General features: G+C 42.9%; 2 protein-coding genes and 1 non-coding gene across 5 annotated transcripts; 1 reads left to right on the top strand and 2 right to left on the bottom strand.

Moving 5' to 3' along the window:
- LOC102175985 (diazepam-binding inhibitor-like 5) lies at positions 84-855 on the top strand. Its single transcript, XM_005693303.3, has one exon. It carries the CDS (start codon positions 106-108, stop codon positions 367-369), a length of 264 nt encoding a protein of 87 aa, XP_005693360.1. The 5' UTR covers positions 84-105; the 3' UTR covers positions 370-855.
- GLOD4 (glyoxalase domain containing 4) lies at positions 4,036-23,970 on the bottom strand. Of its 3 annotated transcripts, XM_018064369.1 has the most exons (10): positions 23,809-23,926; positions 23,270-23,420; positions 20,561-20,610; positions 19,855-19,975; positions 15,828-15,972; positions 12,917-13,053; positions 11,921-12,007; positions 11,534-11,647; positions 11,359-11,445; positions 4,161-4,982 (listed from the first exon to the last, which is right to left on the bottom strand). In XM_018064369.1, the coding sequence occupies exons 4-10, from the start codon at positions 19,945-19,947 to the stop codon at positions 4,917-4,919; spliced, it is 729 nt and encodes a 242-aa protein (XP_017919858.1). In that variant the 5' UTR covers positions 19,948-19,975; positions 20,561-20,610; positions 23,270-23,420; positions 23,809-23,926; the 3' UTR covers positions 4,161-4,916. The 3 variants fall into 3 exon arrangements, with proteins under 3 accessions (XP_013827360.1, XP_017919857.1, XP_017919858.1); XM_013971906.2 differs by lacking the exon at positions 23,270-23,420 and having other exon boundaries at positions 4,036-4,982; positions 23,809-23,970; XM_018064368.1 differs by lacking the exons at positions 23,270-23,420; positions 23,809-23,926 and adding an exon at positions 20,720-20,899 and having other exon boundaries at positions 4,036-4,982.
- MIR2335 (microRNA 2335) lies at positions 19,724-19,792 on the bottom strand. Its single transcript, NR_129670.1, has one exon. It is a non-coding gene; the product is annotated as a microRNA 2335 (primary transcript).

Raw genomic sequence — 23,989 nt, 5'->3', positions numbered from 1 at the left:
TTTCCCTCATTCCCGGGCTCGAATGTTTCTAACTCTCCATCCTCCAGCTTCTAGTGCCGGACACCACTTAGAAAAGGACAGAAGGGCCCAGCCTCAGCACCCCCAATGTGCCAAGTGGAGTTTGAGATGGCCTGCGCTGCCATCAAGCAATTGAAGGGGCCGGTGAGCGATCAGGAGAAATTGTTGGTGTACAGCTATTACAAACAGGCCACCCAGGGCGACTGCAACATCCCGGCCCCACCTGCCACCGACCTGAAAGCCAAGGCCAAGTGGGAGGCATGGAATGAAAATAAAGGCATGTCCAAGATGGATGCCATGAGGATCTACATTGCCAAAGTGGAAGAACTAAAGAAAAACGAAGCTGGTTAGGGAGGACAGAGCAGCAAGGCAGCTCTAGTAGGGAAGGAGGCACTTTGAAGACCTTTTGAGGGCCGGAATAGCCTGAGGCTGTAACAGCCACCGGAGCTGAGACCTCAATAAATCACTTTAACTGCATGATAGTGACTGCTGTTGCACAACTGATGAATGGTGTCTGTCTGATAAAAAGTGAGAGTCCTGGGGGGAGGTATCCAAAATGTATGAAAAGGATCTCTCCTTGAGGGGAAAGTTCTGGCGAAACTGGCTTTCTGTAGGATTGAGTTCCCAGCCTTCCTTTTCCCCAGAGCATACACAGATATTCAGCAGAAGCAGAGGAGCTGGGGCAGAATCACGCTCTGACTTGAGGTCAGTGAGACCATTGAGGTTCAGTGTCTGGGAAAGGGAGGGGGAGAGGAAGGAAAGGAGTCTGAGGCCCCTTGTCTCTCCAGGGGCTGTTGATGCACTATTAACCCAAAGCCTCTTGATGAAAGTGACAGTGGAGAGTGAAAAAGTTGGCTTAAAGCTCAACATTCAGAAAACTAAGATCATGGCATCTGGTCCTATCACTTCATAGCAAATAGATGGGGAAACAGTGGAAACAGTGTCAGACTTTATTTTTGGGGGCTCCAAAATCACTGCAGATGGTGACTGCAGCCATGAAATTAAAAGACGCTTACTCCTTGGAAGGAAAGTTATGACCAACCTAGATAGCATATTGAAAAGCAGAGACATTACTTTGCCAACAAAGGTCCGTCTAGTCAAAGCTATGGTTTTTCCAGTGGTCATGTATGGATGTGAGAGTTGGACTGTGAAGAAAGCTGAGTGCCGAAGAATTGATGCTTTTGAACTGTGGTGTTGGAGAAGACTCTTGAGAGTCGCTTGGACTGCAAGGAGATCCAACCAGTCCATTCTAAAGGAGATCAGCCCTGGGTGTTCTTTGGAAGGAATGATGCTAAAGCTGAAACTCCAGTACTTTGGCCACCTCATGCGAAGAGTTAACTCATTGGAAAAGACTCTGATGCTGGGAGGGTTTGAAGGCAGGAGGAGAAGGGGATGACACAGGATGAGATGGCTGGATGGCATCACCGACTCAATGGACTTGAGTTTGAACTCCGGGAGTTGGTGATGGACAGGGAGGCCTGGCGTGCTGCGATTCATGGGGTCGCAAAGAGTCGGACACGACTGAGCGACTAAACTGAACTGAACTGATAGAGTTGGGGGTAGGGGTGGGGCCTGGTCTTCCAAAAAGCTGAAGTCAAGTCCCACTACCAAAAGCCCCTACTGAACACAGGCCTGGTGAAGTTAATGTTTTGAGGGAAGTCACACTTTGAAACTGATGAATTGATGCATCACAACACAGCAGTTGAGAAACACCGGAATGGATGGTTTCAAAATACCAGACTCTGAAAGACACATTTAAGACCATGCAACCAAATTTTTCTTGGGACTAGTCCCTTAGCTAGCCTTGGTTCCTGCTTGGGAATGTTTGTGGGACAGTGTGTCTACATATGTAAGTGGGATTTGTTTGGGGAGCACAACACATCCCTTGACCTGTGCTGGGGCTAAGGCACCTAAGCTCAGCGTCTCTTCTTAGTGTTTTCATGGAGTCATCAATGCACAATGGTGCCCTGAGACAGGAGTGCTAAATGGTATTATTAAAGACATTCCAGAGAAGAAAGCCAGCTGTGGCATGGAATTTCCTAATACTCTTCAAACTATTTTCCTGGCTCATGATATCAGGCCAGCTCCCGTTCATGGAGGACTATTTAACAACAGAAGAAACAGCCATAAAGAAGACTTCAAAGGGTAAAGGAAACCAGATCTGGCCAGGTATCTCCTTCAAGAACCTATGTTCACATATTTTCAGAAAGTTGCTACAGACTAACCGCATTACCTAAGAATCACGTGTACTCAGGATACCACAGTGACTATAAAGGACTATTCCTCTTAACTATAAATTGGACAAGACCCATGCTGTACAACGGTGCTGTTCTCTCTGGAAGATACTATGAACACATTTTGATGCTTTTAGGACCATGATTCACATTAAATGTGAATTAACAGTAAAAATAATAACAGAACACCTTGTTCCAAAATATGCTGTCAATTTAGGTGCTGTACCATACCATTCTGTAAATCACTATAAAACTCAATAAATTATAAGGACTCTAGACAGCAACTGCAGAATATATATTTTTTTAAAGTAAGGTATAGTATACACAGTGTGCTAAAATTTTGGGAGAAGGAGAGAGAAAGAACATATGTGTATGCTTAATGAGGAGAAAGAGGGTATGGGATTGATGGGGAGGAACAAGGCTTTTCAGTAAGTACCTTTTCATACTGTTTTTATTTTTGAACCACTGACTCTATTACCTTATAAAGGGTCTGAGGCAAGGGTGCTTCTTTACTTCTCTTTAAGGATGGAGTAAAAAGTTTTCTACAGATTTCTCAAAGGTAAAGGAAAGCTATCTTAGACCAAACTGAAATTTCCCATCAACTTCTATCATAAATTTCAGTGGACAAGGGAGAACCCTCCTGGAAACTCTGCTAGACCACAATGACATCGTGGGACAGGTGAGATAGGCAGACAGTCACCTTAAGGAGCACTGAAAGTCCCTAGCTTTGCTAATTCCATCCCAATGTCAGACAAATTGGGATTTCATACTAACTCTCCAGGCTAACCTGGGAGAACTCCCATATTACAGTCTTTCTGGATTTAAACCCAAGAGAGATTTGAACTTCAACTTAATATATTAGGACCACAACCCTGAAGGTCAAAAAAACAAAATCACTACTCTGCAAACACAACTCCGGAGAAATGGAGGAACTTTCCAATTTCATCTGTTTAAAAACACCAGTGTGGACAAAACCATCTTTAAGTAATGACTTTTGGTTTAAAATTAGCAGCTGCCTATATAGAGGTCAACTTTTGGACTGCTTGATAAAAGGTGAAAGTGGTACAGTAAATGGTTTTAGGATGAATAAAATATTAAAGACTGCAACAAAGGAAAAATGACAGGCAATGAGAGAAATAAAAGGGGGCTGATATCATAGAGCTAAAATGTCCCAGATAGCTAAACAGCATTCAGTTCTCTGAGCTCTCTTGTGCAGAGCTCAACATTTAAGAGAAAAAATTGGGGGTAAGATAAAGAGGAATCTAGCATCTGTTTAGTACTTACATAAACCACTTGTTTTACTATAACAATCTTAGAAGGCCACATCAGGAACTTCCCTAGTGGTCCAGTGGTTAAGACTGCATACTTCCACTGCAGGGGGCCTGAGTTCGATCCTTGTCAGAGAACAAAGATTCCACATGCCTTGCAAAATAGAAAGCTACAACAAAGCAGTCTAACACACTGGGAAAAGTATAGTTTCTTTTCAGGAAAACAGTATTACTAGAGAGAAACATCAAGAATTACTTAATAATCTAACAGGAAATCTGAGAATTAATGAATCATAGTCTAAAGAAGACAGATGAGGCATTTCCTTGATTATCCAAAATTCGTATAATAATTTCCCTATGCATAGGAAAAGGTGAACCAATTGTGGACAGGAGGAACATAGTTTGGTTTGCACTGAAACTCACAATTGGCTTTAGAGGCTATGATTTACAAGTAATTTCATGTATATTGTGCAGGAACTGGTAACTTCTGAGTCAGTCCTTTCCAAACTCCTTAGTTTCTTCCCTAAAGTGTGAAACTGACCACCACCTTTAAATACTGATTCTTTCAAATTGGTTGTAATAGCTTGATTTCAGAAGCATAATTTCCAAAAAACATTTCATAATAAACATGCACAACTTGTTTCCAGTGATAAAAAGTGATTTGTTCTGCAGAATCAGAAAGAAAATAACAACAAAATATTTTAATAGTTTTTCATACTGAAGAAATCATCTAATCAATCCATCTCTCAGAAATCTAACATGGTCTCTTAAGAGGATTAAAAGCCAAAAAATACACATATAGAGAGAGAGAGAGAGAAAGAGAGAAACTAACACAGAGCCAGGCGTGTAGCAACATTACACATTACATCCTTCTGTTTTTTTCTGACTAAAAAATTTAAAGCAAGGAATACCGGAATGCTAACTAAATCTTTGGGTCAAGGCACGAAATTTCTTTAAAAGTTTTAATATGTCAAGGCCAGGTCCTGGAAGGACTCCTGCTATAAGTAACTGATTTGGATTTATTTGGATTTAGTTGTTCTCATTAAACCTACATGCTTATCAAAATTCCCTCAACCCTCAATCAAAGGTCATGTTCCATACAGCTGTCCCAGCCTGGAGAAGAATTTATTACTCATCTAACAGTTACATACAGAATGTACCCTTGCACTGACAGCACAGATGACAGCCAAGAGTTCTTTAAATGAACTGATGATAGGATTTTCTAAAATATATCAGAGCTTTTAAAGATTAAAATACATGCATAGTCACCACCCCAGCCTCTCTGCCTGTTCAGGAAACCCCTAAGTCGTGAGAGCATGCATCATGTAATGCACAAGTCAGGCCTCACAGGTGTTGGGCAAGAACCACCAAGGCTTGCTGCATGCGATGTCTTCGATTAACCTGTCGCCTTTGGTTTCTTTTGTGCAGCAAACCATTCATCACTTTTATCTCCTGCAATTGCCTGTAGAAACAAAATTGGAACTATTTAGTCTTAATCCAGAAAATAAACTTACAATCTACTTCATACCTCACTGCCCACAGTCAAGAAATTAATAATTAAAAGATGTTCATTCAGTAGAGTCTTGTGTTTACTTTGACAGATGTTGCTGTTGGGTATCGAGCAATTGCTTGTCAGTTCTCACTCTGCAGAGTAAAGGGCAGAGCCTGCATCGAGGAAGTGTGGCTGACGGCTGGCTGGCGAGCAAGGCCAAGCACACCAGGCTGTGCGCTCTTTGGAACAGAAAGTGTTGGCACTCTTAGCATCTCGGTGGGCTCCCAAGAAAATCTCTATTTTTATTTGACTGTGCCACACAGCATGTGGGATCTTAGTTCCCCCACTGCAGATCAAACTCATGCTTCCCTGCAGTAGAAGCACGGAGTCTTAAGCACTGGACTACCAGAGAAGCACCCCTCTCAGGAATCTATAGTGCTCAGGAGACTCAATCTAATCATGACACGAAATGTGAAAAGTTATTCTGACATTTTAGTAATGAGCTTGGAACTGTTTCCTTTTCTCATACCTCCTTCCTATTTCACTGATGTTGGTACTATTTCATTTGGGGCCGCCTCACTAAAAAAAGCGTTAAGAAACAGTATGCTTTGGTTCCACCAGAGTCCTTTTATCGTATTAGTCTGTGGGGTTGAGGTCTTAGAAACTGGCAGGGGAGCTGGCAGGAGCAGGGTTTACAACAGAAGTCTCCTAAAACGTCGAGTCCAATATAACCAAGTATATGCTAATTAGCTGTTTGGTAGGGAAATACATTCAAGGACTGAATCACAGTTTCCATGAATTCTGTGTCTGCAGATATGGAGGGCTGACTATGGGACTTGAGCATCCTAGGATTCTGGTATTCCCGGTGGGTCCTGGAACCAACCCCTGTGGATACTAAGTGACAACTGTACCTTTAAAAACGCCAGTTTTCATTATGAGGCAGGTATTATGCTGGGTTCAGGTGTGGCAGCAGAGATAAAGTCTGACCCTTTGAGGAGCACATGAAATAGTGGAGGATTCAGATATGGAAACAACTTTTGCAGGCAGATGTGTGTGCGTGTGTGTGTCCTGTGATATCAGACCAACGGGAAAGGAGTAACTAACTGGTTGGAGAACTAGTGTAAAATCATTCATCTATTTCAGCAGGAAGTCAAAAGATGTCGTCTGCAACTGAACATGAAGAAACAGTGAAGCTGAGAGTGGCTGCCATGGGCAGTGGGACTCCGAGATGGCATCGCTACATTTATATAGAATCTGAGTACTGATTTTTCATTTCAATGAAAGTACACACTCAGTCGCTAAGTCATGTCTGACTCTTTGTGACCCCATGGACTGCAGTCCACCAGGCTCCTCTGCTCATGGGATTCTCCAGGCAAGAATGCTGGAGTGGGTTGCCATGTCCTCTTCCAGGGGATCTTCCCAACTCAGGGACTGAACCTGCATCTCCTACATTGGCAGACAGATTTACCCCTGAGCCACCTGGGAAGCCCTTGATGAAAATAAAAGGTCTTATTTGTTTTGTGTGTTTCTGATTTTTAAATGCATTTTAAAAATACATTGGTGAAAATAAAATGTATTTAGAAATCAAAACTACGCCAAAGAAGCCCAAAACCTCCCCACATCCCAAAGACACAGACACTTCTGTCTTCTAGGAGCCACTGAAAGTAGGGAAAAACAACAAACTGGTGTGGAAAACCCAAGAAAGCTTCTGGGTTTTGCAGGATGAGTGGAGTAAGTGGGGAGGGAAGAACGGAAAACAACCCTTGGGCGGAGGCGGGAGACCTACCTTGGTTAATATAAATGGTTCAGTGGGACTGAAAGGGGGTAAGCTGGGGAGGAGAGGCAGCACACACTGTGACCCAACATGTCATGTGCTCTGCCAGAGTTCTGAACTTATCTTGGAGGCAACAAAGGGCCATCAGAAGATTTAAGTTTTTTTTTTTTAAACTTATTGGATTTATGCTTTAGAAAGCCTACTGCTGGCATCAGAGATTGACTAGAAGCTGGGAGGAGGTTTGTGCAGTATTTGGAGGTGAAAATGAGAGCCTTTTCAAAAGAGAAGTAGACAGAGGATTTCCCAGGGAGAACTCTCAGCTCTTGGTGACTTGTTGCTAAGAGAATGTAGCGGTGAGGAGCAACAATATTCAGAAATGGCTCTGTGTGTAAATCTAAAAGTATTCTAAAACAAAAAGCATATTAGGGACTTCCCTGGTGGTCCAGTGGTTAAGAATCTGCCTTGCAATGCAGGGGACACAGGTTCAATCCCTGGCCAGGGAACCAAGATCCCACATGCTCCGGGGCAACTAAGCCTGTACACCGCAACTCCTGAAGCCCACACACCACCAATCAGAGTCCACGCCCCGCACAACACAGCCAAATAAATAAATACTTTTTAAAAAAAAGCATATTAAATGTTAAAAGAAAAACTGGCTTTGAGGATTCTAGCTTAAATAACTGTGATAATAGATATACAGTACTACCAGGGGAGGAAGCAGAGTACAGAAGAGGAAAAAAGAACTGCCTTTGAAACCTGAAAGACCTCTCTTTGGGCCCCTGCCCTGCTAACTTGTGGAATGTATAATATTGAGTGACTTATTCTTTTGAAACTCAGTTTCCTTATCTGAAAGAGGAATGCTATTCACCTTGCGAATTATGGTAAGAGTTACAGAATACAGGTAAGGCACTTAAGAACATGTCAACATAGGAGATGCTTAATAAATAGTAACTTTTGTTTTCCTCTAATATTAACAAAGAATGGATCTGAAGTAAGACAAAGCAAGTTATAGGCTTGTGGAGTTGTACCGTTCATGGTTTGTCCAGGTTAAGAGGCTCTTTGGCTGTAACACTAGCGTGACACAAAAAGCACTAGGCATAAGAGGAAGAGCTGATAAACTGGACGGAAAGAAACGCCTTCTCTTCAAAAGACTCTAATAAGAAAATAAATAGGCAAACCACTGAATGGGAAAAGTACTCATCTTTACAGATTATCTAACAAATGACTCGTATCCAGAAGTCCAACACATCAATAAGAAAGAGTCAGATTTTTTTAAAATGTGGATTTAAATGGGCCTTGACAAATATGCAAACACTCAAGTGAGAAAAAGGACATTCTAGGATAATAATGTAAGCAAAGACACACAGAGTGAAAGTAAACTCATATTTAGAGCTTAGAGAATGGCTAAAATGTGAAATAGATCATTGATGTGTCTACTGGTTAGTTTTCATGAAACTCAATGGATCGGGTAAGTTATACATATCGATATAGTCCAATCATATTAAAGCCAATTAAAAACTACACAGAGCAGTAAAGACAAACAAAATACATGGGACAAACTAAAACCATTTTTAGATGGCCAGGGAAAAGTTAATAAGAACTGGATTTTAGGTGACATTAAGGATATATTGTTGATTTTTTTGGCCACACCATGTGGCATGGGGGATCTTAGTTCCTAGACCAAGGATCAAACCCATGCACCTTGTATCAGAAGCATGGAGTCTTAACCACTGGGCCACCAGGTAAGTCCCACACTGTTGATTTTTTAAGTGTGATGATGTCGCTATGGTATACAAGAAAATTCCTTAACTTTTACTTTTTAAATTATCTTAAAATGTGTAAAACACTTCTGCATTTACGGTTGAAATGACATGGCATCTGAAATTTGCCTTAAAATTCTCCAACAAACATCTCCACTGCCAAAAAAAATTGGAGTGGAAAGGAATGATGAAAAATTATGGCAGAGCTGATGAGTGATAATCACATAGGGATTTGTTGTTCTCTTTTTTGTGTATATGTGGAATTTTTAATCATAGCATCACCCAACTCAATGGACACAAATCTGAGCAAATTCCAGGAGATGGTAGAGGACAGAGGAGCCTGGAGTGCCACAGTCCACACAATCTCAAAGAGTTAGACACAACGTAGTAACTGAACAATAATTAAAAATAAAATTATGGCAAGAAATGGACAAAAAGATAACACACAAATGTTGGTGAGGATTTAGAACAGCTGGAACTCTTCTATACATACATGACTGATAGTTTAAAATATTCAATCACTTTGGACAACTGTTTGGCAGCTTCTTAGAAAGTAAAAGCAATTCCCCTCCCAGGTATTTATGCAAGAGAAATGAAACATACGTCCATCAAAAGAGTTACATGAGACTGTTCATAGCAGTCTTCCTTATGATAGATAAAAATCTGGAAAAAAATTCCAATGTCCACCACTGGAAGAATGGATAAGCAGATTACTACATTCACAAAACTGAATACCACTCAGCAAAAGGAAGAAAAGAGAACTCTGGAATGTGCAATTACATGGAGCAATCTCAGAAATGTTTCTGAAAGAAGCCATTCCGTTTGTATGAAGTCCAAGGATAGCCAAAGCCAGTGTGACCGAAGTCAGAACAGCAGCTGCTGCTGCAGGAGGAGTGGGAAGATGAAAACGGGCTTAAGAAAGCTTTCTATAAATGATGAAAATGCTCTCCATTTTGAGTAGTGAATATGAGTTTATGAAAGTGTCAAAATTTATCAATGCGAACACCAAATTTCTGTACACTTAAATTCAATGTATATTTTACCTCCGTAACAACAATCAAAAATGCCTGTTTGGAGCTTAGGGAGGAGGGGGGAACTAGAAATTAAGAAGTTTAGAACAGATGATGGCTGAAGCTCAGAGCAGAGATAACCAGAGGAGCAAGTAACTTCTCAGAGAAAAGAAAGAATGTATGAGCAGAGTAAAAGACAGCCAGAGTGGGACCGTGGGCAACATCACTTCAGGACCAGCCACAGGAAAAGGTGCCTGAGGCTGAGGGGAAGCCGTCAGACAGACAGGAAGATGGCAGAATCTCCAACATCAAGGGAGAAGAGAGACCAGGAAGTCGGTCAGTGATGAAAGAGCAAGAACAGTTTAGCCAATCTGCCCACTGAGAGGTTGCCGGAGATTCTACTTTTCCTTCATGGTAATATTTAGAAACACTAAAGCTTCTGTACATTTCTGGCTTTGATGAACATCAACTGAGTGTCCGTTATTATGTCAGCAGTTTGCCAAGCACTATAAACCACACAGCAATCCTGGGAGGCGGACAACCTTATTTCCTCACATTTCTGTATAAGAAAACTGTAGTTTAGAGACTTGAAGTAAATTTCTTAAGGTCAGTCACATAGATTCTAAGTGGCGAAACCAGGACTGGTGGATTCAGTCCTTTCAGCAGCAGCAACGCACTCACCGAGCACCGACTACCTACGAGGTATGAGAGGGAAGCTGGGGGAACGACACTTCACAACGGCCTCCCAGGCTGCTGGAAGATCATGTCTGATGAGGATGAAAAGCAGTCACTGGATTTGGCAAGAGGGAGGTCACTGATGAGGTCAACGTGAACGTTTCACCGTGTGATAGGAGCCAGTCCGGGACAGAGCAAAATGTGAATGGAGGGTAAGAAGTAGAAATGGTACCAAAGAAATTAACACAACATTATGAATCAACTATACTTCAATTTAAAAAAAAGCTATGAGATCATAGCATTCATGGCCAAAGAACTGTGTGACTGTCTCCTCCATTTTGCAGGCAGAAAATCTGGGTTCAGAGATGCTGGGAATCTGTGCTGAGAATCCCCAGGCCACACAGCTTCATCTGGAGCGGCAGCCCTCACTCCCCTCCTCAGGAGCCTCTTCACTATGAGGCACAATCTGATGTACTTCCTCCGTTTTCCTTCTCATATTCTGAAAGCAAAATCCCCCTTTGCCTCAGAAAACAACTCCAGTGAAGTTTCTTCTGCTGTCCCTCACCCTACCCTTCTCACCATCTGCAAACAACTAGCTTCTGGGTTTCTCATTAAAAAGGGATGACTTACTCCATCAATCACTATCCCGACAAAATTAGAGAGTAAACACACACACACAAAGAAGCAGAAATGGCACGCAGGGAGATTTCTAGCAGGAACCTGGAGAATGGATATGGGGTGAATACAGAGAGTTTTTCAAGATGTTGGAGTTAGTTTGTACGCTGGTGAGAATACTTCATCAGGAAGGAAGAGGACGATGCTGTAGAATGGAGAAGATATGACTAAGGGGTTAAGATAGTGAGAATGCATGGCGGTCGGGCACGTCCGGTCTCTGAGCAGAACAGTGATGTATTCAGCAGCAGTGGTTTCCTCAAGGCAACCCGAGGGAAGGCACAGACGCTGCACCCCGCCAAGAGTCACACAGCCGGTCACGAAGTTGACACAAGTCTCTGGCTCAAGTCACCCCAACAGCAAAACGACAGAGTTCTGAAAGTAAGAACTGGCCCTTCTCCATACACATTATCCCCTTCGGCCAAAGCGGACAGGAATTTAGAGGTGAGACTCACGTCGTCCAATAATTTGTTTCCCTCTGGATCCACCTTTGAGAGTTCTCGAAATGCTTCATCCCCCACAAAGCAAATTTCATGTCCATCCTACACCAAGAGAGAAAAGAAATTTGGCAGAGAGACACCTCAGAAGAAAACCCTGGGGCAGCCTGTCCCCTTCTTGGGTGATACTTACAGGGTCAGCCAAAATAATCACTTGCACAGTCGCCTTCCCTGGAGTGTCCAGACTCACCAACGGAGTCAGAATCTTCTGGTTCTCCCTTTTCATCAAGTCTTCTATGTCTGACAACTTGAAGAAAACAAAAAGGCACAGTGAGCAAGGGGTGCCACACCACGCTGGGGCCGTGGTCCCTGGCAGCCCTGGAGGACTCTCAGATCAACCAGAGAGAACCCTGGCACCACCTGTTTGATTTCTATTATCTCAGCTGCTCTCGAGACAACTGCCGAACTTCATGTCAAAGCCACAACCAGCATGAACCTGGAGCAGGGAGGGCCAGGGTTCCTAGCTCTTGGAAGTCGCTAGTCACAGAGTTTCAACAGAAGACCTGCTACCATACATTACCTCTTTTTGGGGGCAAGAAAAGGCAATGCGTCCAAAACCTGTTGCGTGATCAACTTTCCCCGGGATGGCCTGCAGCTCCAGCTTACACTGAAAGACATGAGAAAGTGGGTTTATTTTTCAGAACAGATCACATGATTAAAAAAAAAAATTTTCAAACCAGGATAAAGGAATAAGTAAATTCTAAGTCTCCCTCCTACTGTCACCCCAGTGGCAACCAATCAGCAGTTTCCTGTGTATCTTTCTAGATACACAGCATAGGCATAGAGTCTTTTTTTTTCATACAAATGGTAACATAATTTATACATTATTCTTTCTCTTTTTCTTCTCCAATTAACGTTGCCATCTCAGCACATAAAGACTCATTTTATTGATGGCTGCTTTAGTAGTCCATTCTATGCATCAACCATGAATCACTCAACTACTGAATCCATAGAGCATTTAGGCTATTTCTTTTCTTTTTTTTTTTTTTGTTTACACTGGGCCACTTGCAGGCTTTAGTTCCCCCGAGAGAAACTGAACCCAGGCCCTCAGCAGTGAAAGCGTCGAGTCCTAACTAGTGGACCACCAGGGAATTCCCTAGGTTATATCTTGCTATTACAAATAATGCTACAGTGGATAAACTTGTACACACTCCTTTGTGCACGTGTAGGATGAGTACGTCTATGAAATAAATTCTTAGTAGACCTATTTGGGTCAAAGTACAAGGACTAAGTCATGCTCAAATGTTACTTTAAAAAAAAAAAAAAGAGATCATCATCATTGCGTTAAATCTTGCCTACATCTCCTCTGACTCAGCAAATCCACTCCTGAAAGGATATATCTCCAAATATAAATAAAGGTAACATCTGGGTGGTGAGTTTCCCAGCAGTTTTTATTTTCTCCTTTCTGTTCTAAATACTGAATTACTATGAAGAAACTACGTGAATAACCTTCATGTTAACCTCACTTATATGTCGAATCTAATGTAACAGATTCTTTCTTTCCAACATTGCTCACCTGGTTATCAGCATAGCCTAGCAAAGCTCTCTGTTCCTTCTCATCTTTTTCATAAATTTTCATTCCCAGTAGATTAGACCAGTAGTTCAAGGACTTCTGAAGATCAGATACTGCTAGAGTTACTTTTAATACAGGATCTGTAAGGTAACAAAACAAAGGAATGGACAGGGCAGTGCAAAGGAATGGAACTGGACCCAAACAGGCTCAGGTATATATATATAAGAATTTAGTTTGTGATAAGAAAGAGATTTTAGGTCAGTATGAAAGGGCACATTGTAAAATAAAAGGCATTAAGATAACTGGCTTCTTATGGTGGGAAGAAGACACACCTTTAAACTAGATAGCAAAATACATTCCTGATGGGTTAGCAAAATACATTCCTGATGGGTTAAAGGGTTAAGTTGAAAGAATGAAACCATGAAAATACTTGAAACAGGTGATCATTTAAACAATTCTGGGATGGAGAAAGATCTTTTATTTAATCTGACATCAAAGACAGAAAAACCATGAAGAAGAAAATGTGCTAGGTTAATCACACAAAATGGAAACCTTGTACACAACAACCAAAACAAGAATTACAATCAAAATTAAAGACGAAACTACAAAGTAGGAAACATCTTTTTTAACAACAAAAATGAGCAAGAAGTCCTTAATATTTAAGTCACCTTTCAACATCAATAGGAAAAAGATGCCCATCCTAGAAAAATAAGCCAGAGGCACGAAGCAGCAATCCACAAAGGGAGGAGCATGCAAAAGCACGTTTAACCTCACAAAGTCAGAATTCAAATAAAACAGTCTGTTATCTAATCGGCAAATGATTTTTAAAAGTTCACAGAGTTAACTATTACAGCGCAATGGGAAAAACCATAATGGCAGAGTGTAAATTAGTAGTATTTCTGGGCAACAATTTTGACAGAAAGTGTCTAAAATATGTCCCCTGCTTTTGAAAGAACAATCCCATTTTCAGCAATTAAGGAAATAACTGTGGATGTGTGAAGGGCTTTCATCAAAGACACTCATCACAGAGTTGCTCATGACAACGAGACACCAGGGACAAAGTGAATTCCTAACAACAGACAACTGTTTCTCTTCCTATGATGTCACACAATGGAATCCCGTATATATCCGATTATATATTTCTTTGGATTAAAAAGTTGGAAGGATATACTCTAAAATGTTAACAGTGGTTATCTGTTTTCTTCTCTCTGCCTGTTTGTCTAGTGAGAAAAAAAAACCCTGCATTTTTGTAAAAAAGAATAACAGTTATACTAAAACGCTTAATATTACTGGAAACTTCTATTTTGTACAGTGACTTTTGGAAGAGCTGTTCCAAGTCTCCATCTGACGATGGTAAACTCAATGTAGTTTTCTTTGATTTTCACTGCCTTAGCCCTGTTTGCTAGACTAGCAATACCATGACTAAAGCAAGACGTCTGTCACAGACACCTCTTCCTGGCAGATTTAAGTTTTCCCCATTCATCGAGAAATCAACAAATTCCAACTGACTCACACCCTGAAGGGATACAGGGACAGGAATAGTTGCAGTGGGTATGACTACACAAGAGTGATTCATTCAAAGGATGGACACCCCCTAGACTGAGAGATCTGACTATACTACCAACCAGAAATCAAGGCTCCCAAGGTGTTATCACTGCAAAGAACAAAAACATCTCAGGCCTCTGGGGCCCACCATTATTTTACGCACTGAAGTATCATGAAGACTATGGAAAAAGTGCACAGCGAAATTCATGGCAGGAGTTAGGTATACCAATGTTAGTATCTATAAAAATAATCATGGAAATCCCTCACATCACCTGGGAAGTTCCAAAAATACCATCTCTCAGTAAGTCCCACAGCACGCGTCTAACCCCCCACACTGGAATCATTGCCCTTTCTTCTTCTGAGCTCTGGATGAAAAGCATGTAACATTAATCACAACCATCAGACACCATATGAGGGGCGTCCAGGTGCTGAGGCAGACCAGCGTTGGGGAGGAGAAGGTCTTCACTTCGGGGCTTATTCACAGAGCCAATGGCTGGCACAAGTGCCCCTGCAATTCACCAGCGTTTTTTTTCTTTTCCTTTTCTCGCTTTGGGTTCTTTCTTGGCAAAGCAGGTAGCAGAATTTTCAGCAATACACATAGGATGCATGAGGATGCCTGAGGTACTTGAAAGGTGGCACAGTTTCTCTCCTGCTCACTGTGGGGCTCAGCGTGGTGGGCTCCTCACCTCACTTACCCGTACTCACTGAGAACCACCACCGTAATCCGGGAAACTGTCCTCAGCCAGGGCAGACAACTAACTGGTCTAAGGATAAATCTGCTTCTCTTGCCTGCCTATGACTGGTTCAGGAGCAGGGTATGTGAGGCAACTCTGACCAGGAAGTTTGCTAGAAGATTCTAGGAAAGTTTTGCTGTGCTTGTAAAGAGGAGCCACAGAAAGTCAGTTTCTCTTTCTCCTACTAGATGAGAGTGTGTGGGCGGGCAGCCCCAAATGCTACTGGCAATCACCCCACCACTGTGAGGGGGAGAAGCGGATCCCTGAGGACAAGAGGGTGGAGAGAGAGATTTGGGTTTTTGATGCCATTGCTGAGCTGCTAGATCAACAAACCCTGAAGTCTCTCTGACCGAGACAACACCTGCTCTATGAACTAAGACTTTTTTTTTTACCATTCAACCTAGAGGTGGGTTTTCTGATATTTGCAGCTCAAAGTATCCTACACATCAACACGTTACCAGTAGAACCGAACCACTCCAGAACACTGATAGGGATGCACTGAAGTTTTGACACTGGCTTGGGAAAGACGAGTCATGTCAACACGGAGACTCCACAGAAGACGGAAGTCAAGCTCCCTCTCTCCTTCTACCAGATGCCTTTAGACAGAGGGCTTTTGTCAGTCCAGATATAATTACCTGACTGAGGTGGACTGCAGTCCTGCAAATAGAACTTATATCCTCCAGGGGCTTTGGTTTCAAACACACCGTCTCCCATTTCACTGAGCGGCCACTTCAGCTTCCTAGCGTTGCTGACAGCTTGCCTGGAAGCCACTGTGATACCCTATGACAGACGACAAAACATAATCACCCAAGAGCATAATCACAACAGATCTTCTTTAGGAGATAATGAAGTAAAACCCCACTGCCTTTATGTCAAACACCTAAGATTTAAGCGGCATTCAAAACTTTCTGCTACTAATTTTGAAGTCAGTCTTGGACATTTTTCTCCCACAAAGATTCCAAACTTTGTGGATGGTAGGCCAGAAATTCAAACGCCAGAGAAATTAGATCCATTGAGCAATGAAAATCGGGCTTCCCTTGTGGCTCAGCTGGTAAAGAATCCACCTGCAATGTGGGAGACCTGGGTTCGACCCCTGGGTTGGGAAGATATTCTGGAGACGGGAAAGGCTACCCACTCCAGCATCCTGGCCTGGAGAATTCCATGGACTGAATTCCACGGGGTTGCAAAGAGTAGTCAGACACGACTGAGCGACTTTCACTAACAGAGAAAATTCCCCCTCATTTTCAAGATCTGGTCAGAGAAATCTTGACCTTATCCTTGGCTTGCCAGCTACCTAATTAAACTTTTTTGTTTTTATTTTTATTTTTAAAACCAAAAAATATAAACCAACTATCAAGGCATCCTTTATTTAAGTGTAATCAAAATACCTAAGAATGTACACTACGCCTTCCAATATACCTGGCCTCGTTTCTAGCGTGGATGGTAGATCAGCCTCTGCCTTCAGTCTTGTTGAGCCATCAGCTACTCTGCGACTCCAGTAAAAGTCCTGAAACCCACCCTACTGTCTGCCCTCAGGACAGCAATCCCATGTTCTCATTCTTCTGCTTAAAACACTTGATGGCTCTTCACCCTGGGATGGCTTACAATGGCCTAAACGGGCCAAGACGCTCTGACCCAGGTCATTTCTTATTTCTGGCTGTGTTGGGTCTTTGTTGCCATGAGAGTTTCTCTCTAGTGTGGCGAGCAGGGGCTCCTCTCTAGACCTGGTGTGAGGACTCCTCACTGCGGTGACGTCTCTTGTTGCAAAGCACGGGCTCTGGGGTGGGCGGGTGTCAGCAGTTGCAGAACGTGGGTTTGGTAGTCGCAGCTCCCAGGCTCTAGGGTGCAAGCTCAACGTCTGTGGCACACGGGTTTAGCTGCTCCAAGACATGGGGGAATCTTCCTGGGCCAGGATCGAAACTGCATCTTCTGCACCACCAGGTGGACTCCTTACCCCTGAGTCACCAGGGCAGCTCTCCCCCTCTCCACCGTCCTCTACGCATTTTCTCAAACATGCCAGGCACTGTTTGAGGGCTTTTGCACTGGCTGTTTTCTAGCTGAAATGCTCTTCCCTGAGACACTCACACAGCTAACTCTTATCCTCTTTGAGCCTTTGTTCAAATGTCACCTTCTCATGGAAAGCTACTCTCAACACCCTACTTGAAACTGGTCATTTGCACCTACCCCCAAGCTCCTTTTCTCTCCTCCATTCTTTGCCCATTGTAATGATCATATTTAAAATGATATTATTTATCGATTCATTCATTCATTCAAATTTATTATTTATCATCTGTCAGGCTCTGGGCCCCCTCTCCTTGGTTCATGGCACCAAGTTGGTTTTCTCCTTTTTTCTGCCTGATTTAAATTTGGAGCATAAAGAATAGAAAGATAAGAAAAACACAGAGCTCCTCATATACACTGAAGCACCAAATCCTATGACTGCCATCTCTGACATCTCTCAAATCCATCCACTCTCAAATCCATCCACTGGTGTCACTGTATAACCTTTGGGCTGGCTGCCTCACTTTCAGTCTTGCTCCCCGCCAACCCAACCTCCCTGCTCTAGCCAGGGATTCTTGGATACTGCAAATTCTGTGTTATGCTCCTGCTTAAAAATGGCTCCAGTCTGCTTTTAGAAGGACATCTAAATGTCCTGATATGATGCGGCCCTAGGGGACTCCTCCAGCCTCAAAGCTACCCTCTCTCTTCTCCACACTAAGCTCCAGCCAGACTGCGCGACTCACAGTTCTCTGACCGCCAGGCTCCCCCTCACCTCCAGGCCTGTGCACGTCTCCCTCAACTGGCTCGGATGTCTCCTCCAGGAAGCCTTCCCTGAACTCTCATCCATTGGAGAACAAGCTGGAGATTCCTCCTGTGTGTTCCCATATTCCCCTGTTCCTACCTCAATCTGAGACTTGTCACACTGTATTCCTGTTGTCTCTTTACTTGTTTCCCCCATCAGACGGGGAGCTCCTTAGGCCAGGGAACATGCTCCACTCTCTACTGTATCCCCAGGATCTAACAAGGGATATGCCATAGAGCAAGTCACGAGAAATACCTGTTAGACGAATTAGTCAGTGGCACAGAGAATGAGAAAAAGAAACAGAAATATATTAAGTCTGAGCCATCCTTTCCATTTACAAAACACTTTTGCAGATATCAGACCCTTGTACGAACTTCCATCTAGTTACCTTTATTTTAACGTGTCAATGAGTTAATTAATGAGTTAACAGGAATAAGAGAGCAAATGACCAAAATAACATGAGGTAGACTTCCCGGGCAGATTCTGAGTAAGAATGAATTACTCCACTCCCGCTGTGCATTTGGGCCGAGGGACACTGTATCTTGCAGTAACTGATTACCAAGTGGTAGATACAGATAGGGACAGACTAAAGGGACAAAGCAGGTGATTAAACAGTGAATCCCACTAGGGGACTGTAAGGAGAAAAAAATATGGGCGACCCCTGTAAGCTAATGATTACTCAAGGAAGCAGGTGAGCTTAACCACAAAACCAGGCAGGGCTTGCTTAGTAACAAAACCATGCAACAGAAGTGAGGGGCATGCCCTCAAAGAATAAAACAACAGTGGCATGAGCCCCACATCCTGACCAGCGCACTCAGTCAGTTAATGATCCCTAGGACAAGATCTCTGCATACAAAACCCCCCAGCAATTTGTGGACCTAGCTTGACCATGTAGGAATAAGCAAACTCCCTACCCAACCTGAAGGAGGAGCTGATGATGGGAGCACGATGTCTACTCAAGAAAGACAAAGAAGTGCTCTCCTTCCACACTTTTCCTCTGATTATAAAACTGTAGCCCACTAAGTTCTTGGGACATAGCATCTCTTGCCTGCCCACTTGTAAGCCTCACAAGCATCCTCTTCTAATAAATCGCTTCTTATCTATCATTTTAGCTGGAGCTGAATTCTTTTCTGTGCGGAGTTATGAAGGACTACGGCACCAGAGCTCTTCAGAGCCCCCTGAACGACACCCAGTGGTTTCAATACTGTCACTATAACAGATGCACAATAACTTGAGCTCTTGAATGAACGAATACAGTGCATGCAATGCCCCTTTTTTATCCTTAAAACCTTGTCAGATTTTTCTGTGACTGGGATTGACTGTAATTGCCTGAACCAATCACAACTGTCCACTAGAGAGAAAACATTTCTCTGGATGGTGCTGAGGATCTGATGAACCAATGATTCTGGCCCCTCCACCTCTCACGGTTCAGCCATTCCCCAAGGGGAGTCCTGTCTCCTTCAAAGCTGTCTCTACATCTTGAACTTGATTTCTAAATGCTGGGAGAACACATTTCATCCTGAAGCCAGCTTGGAGACAAGATGCCCAAGCAGGTTTTTTTTTTTTTTTAAATATTCAACATATTTTTATTTATCATTATTTTTTAAATTGGAATATAACTGCTTCACCACATTGTGTTAAGTTTCTGCTGTACAACATCAATCAGCTAACTGTATACATAGATCCCCTCCTGGTGAGCCTCCCTACCCCAGTTTAGTTCTTTTTAAAATAGAAATCATGAAACTGATCACTAAACCACACCCAAAGTCATCAATTCAGTTAGTCATCATTATCTACAGCTGTCTCAGTGACCTCTCAAACATAATGCCAAAAATCAGCTAGAACAAAATGGTATTTACCAGGAAGTCATTGCCAAGCTGGTAGCTGCCGATGCCGTAATTGTAAGTCAGTTCTGTGACAAAGTGATCACCCTCGGGTCCATACCCCACCATTGTTTTACTCCACTTCCCATCATAAGGCCTAGAAAAGTGAAAAGAAAAAAAAAAATCCAACCCAGTGATCATAGACAAAAATCTGCTTCAGGCCACCCTCAGAGAGCTACTGGAACAAGAATAGGGGCAGTCCCCTCTGGTCCTCCAAGTACCCGTAAGGACGTGATGGCCCTAGTCAGTGCTAAGGGCAGCTGTGGGCAGTGCTCAGGAGCCCCGTCAACGAAGGCTCCCAGGACCACCCGTCTGGCACTTACTTGAGGGAAAGATTCATTTACCTTTCCTCGAAAGCAGGAAGCTGCATCCTATAGGGACAGTTTTCCCACCTGACCTTAACTTAAGTTTTGCATATTTGTCAACAAGCATGCAACTCCCATCAGGCCTTGGAATTTCAGGCCATGACCACTGAGCTTAACTAAGAGACACTCGATAAGACATTGCTTCATACACAGAATACATTTCTTTGTGACCCTGAAGCTGCCTCTCTATTTCTTATTTCTGTTTTTTATTGCCTCCTTAATTTCCTCTGCTGCCTTCTACCTACTTTGAGAAACTGCTTTCTATTCTCCAGGGGTATTCAAAGCTTAAGGAGATGTTAAGAAACAAAGTGTCATACCCGTTACAGGCAGCTTTGCAGCCGTCCTCAAATTCCTCATGCCGAAGAATCTGGTAAGGGAATTAGAATAGATGGCAAAGTTTTCCTCGTACTGCACACAGCATATTTAGCACAAACTAAAATGTCAAAACACAGACATGATCATTTTCAGGCTTTTACATTTAAGATGAACAGAAGATGATGAGCTGGAGATCTTTCCCAGGCTAGAAGATGAGGTAAGAGAGCATGCCTTGATAGTGGGCTCCCCTGGTGGCTCAGTGGTAAGGAATCCGCCTGCAGTGCAGGAGATACAGTTTTGATCCCTGATGCAGAAAGATCCCACATGCTGCTGAGCAATTAAGTCCTTGGGCCCCAACTACTAAGCCTGTGCTCTAGAGCCCAGATCTGCAGCTACTGAGGCCACGTGTTGCAAGCACTGAAGTCCATGCACCCTACAGCCCGTGCTCTGAGACATGAGGAGCCACTGCGCCGCAGCTAGAGTAGTCCCCACTCACTGCAACGGGGAAAAGCCCACGCAGCAGTGAAGACCCAGCACAGCCGAAAAAAGAAGAATAGCTTGATAGCAAGGGTCAGGCAACCAAGCAAAGCTGTACAATCTACTCACATCAGGAAGTGGTAACATGCAGTTAAAAAAAAGTGTGGCCTTCACTTAATTGTGACAGGGACAGAGTAAAGGGACAAAGTAGTTGATTCAATAGTGAATCCCACAAGGGGACTATAGGTAGAAAAAATATGGGAGACCCCTGTAAATGATTACTCAAGAAAGCAGGGTTGCTTAGTAACAAAACCATGCCACAGAAGAACAAGACATGCCCCCAAACAATAAAACAATGGTGGCATGAGATCCACATTCTGCCCAGCAAGCTCAGTAAGTTAAAGATCCCTAGGACTTGTTCTCTGCACACATAAAAAATAATCTGTGGACCTAGCTTGATCATGTAGAGACAAGAAAATCCCCTTGCTCAACCTAGAGGAGGAGTTGATGATGGAAGCATGATGTCTCCTCAAGAAACACAAAGAAGTTCTTCCCTCCCTCTCCACTTTTCCTTTGATTATAAAACTGTAGCCGACTGAGTTCTTGGGGCATGGTATCCCTTGCCTGCCTGCTTGTAAACTTCACAAGCATCCTATTCTAATAAACTGCTTCTTATCTATCACTTTGCCTCTCGTTGAATTCTTCCTACATGGAGACATAAAGGACTACGGTACTGGGAGCTCACTGGAGCACCCCGAAATGACATCAAACACTTTTAGTTGTGTAACTCTGAGAACGACATATTAGGACCTGAGTCTGACATCTTATGAAAATAGATAATTTATTAAAGCATTTGACACAGACCCTACTACACAGTAGGCTCTCAATGTGTCAGTTTCCATTTTCCTTTTTGAGCCCCACAGCTACTGCTCCAGTTCAAGCTCTCATACATCTCTCACAGACTATTAGAAATCATCCTTATTGATCTTTCCTTAAAACTATCATAAAATTAAGCCCCTAAAGCACAGCTCTGATCACATCACTGCCCTGTTCCAAAATGTAAGAGAGCTCCCCATTTACTATGACATAAAATCCAAATTCCTTAGCATATTATTCAAGATACTATAAGAAGCAGTTCCAACCTATTTGTCCTGGTATCCCATCTCCTCAACTTCAACTAAGTAATCTAAGCTAAAGGCACAAAAAACTAGTGATGCTTCCCAAACATATCTTACTTGTGCATTAGTTGTTCAGACCTCTAATCTAGGTCTGTGGAAATCCTATCTTTAGGGGTCAACTCAAGTACAAGGTCTCTACGAATTATTTCCTGAGGACGCAGGTTAGAGTTAAATCTCTCCTCTTGTACTTTTATAATAATGATAGTTAACACTTACATAGTACAAACCATATGTCAAATACCACATATATAATAACATTTAATCTTACAGCCACCCTTTAATCAATGAGGAAACACTTTAAAGGAGTGTTCTGTGGTTTTCTATCACCACATTTTAACTTCCATTACCATCTGCAAAGTACAAATACAATTCCTACCAAACCAGGATCTTAACTGAAGACAGATAACAGGGTCATTTTCATCTTCGTCACCAAGGCCCAAAACAGAACCATGAAATAGGTGATATTCTTTAAATGACTGATGAATTTAGGTAATTCCTTTTGTACTCTGCAGTGTCTCTACATTAAGCCTTACTCTTGCACACTGTAAACAATGTTGCCTGCAATTCCATTTCAACAAAGATCAAACCATCAGCTAATGCAGTTGCTCACCAACAGCACACCCTGAGGGGAATTCAGAATGGAAAAATAACAAGAAGCCTTCTCTGCTTTTGGATACTGGTCCTCGACATTTAAGATGCATTTCTAAGGAAGAATTTCAAGGTACTCAGAACCCATCTCCCCACGCACAGAAAAGCACTAAAACCATTAACTTGAGCTATTTCTGTGCTTAGCAGTAATCTCTTGATGTTCCTACATGGTTTTGGGTTCTTTCCCGTCTTCAAGCAAAAAACTCATATACCTTCTAGCTCCTCCCTTGCCTCTTCAGATCAGTTCCTCAGAACTATCGAGAGGCTGTCTTCCACACTAGAGTCCTTAGGAAGGTCCCCAAATAAAAATTAACTCAAAAATCTTAGGTTGTTAATTTTTCTTTCAGTTGACAACATCTAAAGTCCCTGCGTAGCAGGAGCCTTCCAACAGCTTCCACCTGTGCTTACCACCCAGGTGATCTCTGCAGAATCACAGCTGGAAAGGAGAATGGATTCTGATTTCACACTTCTGAGACGAGCTGGAGCGTTCACCTAGACAGACTGAGTGATCCATTCAAACCAGCCCCAAGAGAAGTAGAGCTCTGTATTATGCTGGTATCTAAAACCAAAAGGCTCCAAATCAGAAGAGTCATTGTTTACTGGAAGAGTATTACGTAACCTTTTATTTACTATCTTTCCCACAGACTGGAAACTTCGCAAAGACAGGAATAACCATTCGTGAAAGAACTTAAACTGAAAGGACCTGTGTGCGCACACAGTTGGCAAATAGTGTGAGCCCCCTTTCAAAGCCCATCTAACCCAAGCCGCAATTCGTGATGCTTCCTGAACCTGAAAACTACAGAGTTAATGGGAAGTCCTGGGGCTAAGGTCCGACACACGAGTTCGCAGTGAAATTCACATCGCACCCCTTTCTCCTCCCTCGGCCAGGTGGGGTTCAGTCACTCGTGCCCCCCTCGCGCTCCAGCCCCTCTCCGCCCTGCCTGCACCTTCATCCCCAGGACATCGCGATAGAAACAAGCCGTCTCGAAGCGGTTTCCCACTTTGAACACGAAGTGCAGAGCTCTGCGATTCGCCATGACCACCTACACTACCACCAGTAACGCGTACAGCAACGCACAAACCACAGCTGACGCCGGCGCGTTAGTGACGTCACTGGCCACAGTCGGC

Source organism: Capra hircus, chromosome 19 (assembly GCF_001704415.2).
Source record: "Capra hircus breed San Clemente chromosome 19, ASM170441v1, whole genome shotgun sequence".
Classification (NCBI taxonomy): Eukaryota; Metazoa; Chordata; class Mammalia; order Artiodactyla; family Bovidae; genus Capra; species Capra hircus.
Note: the sequence above shows the minus strand (reverse complement) of the source record. Positions and strands in the feature narration are given on the sequence as shown.

Bases quoted from the DNA above. Each gene is read 5' to 3' on its own strand.
- LOC102175985 (XM_005693303.3), top strand. From the start codon at position 106: ATGTGCCAAGTGGAGTTTGAGATGGCCTGCGCTGCCATCAAGCAATTG.
- GLOD4 (XM_018064368.1), bottom strand. From the start codon at position 20,884: ATGTGGGATCTTTCTGCATCAGGGATCAAAACTGTATCTCCTGCACTG. The intron at 20,611-20,719 runs GTAAAAGCCTGA...TTCCCTTACCAG, and splicing joins ATCTTCTGTTCATCTTAAAT to ATTCTTCGGCATGAGGAATT. The intron at 19,976-20,560 runs GTATGACACTTT...TCACTTTTCTAG, and splicing joins TGCAAAGCTGCCTGTAACGG to GCCTTATGATGGGAAGTGGA.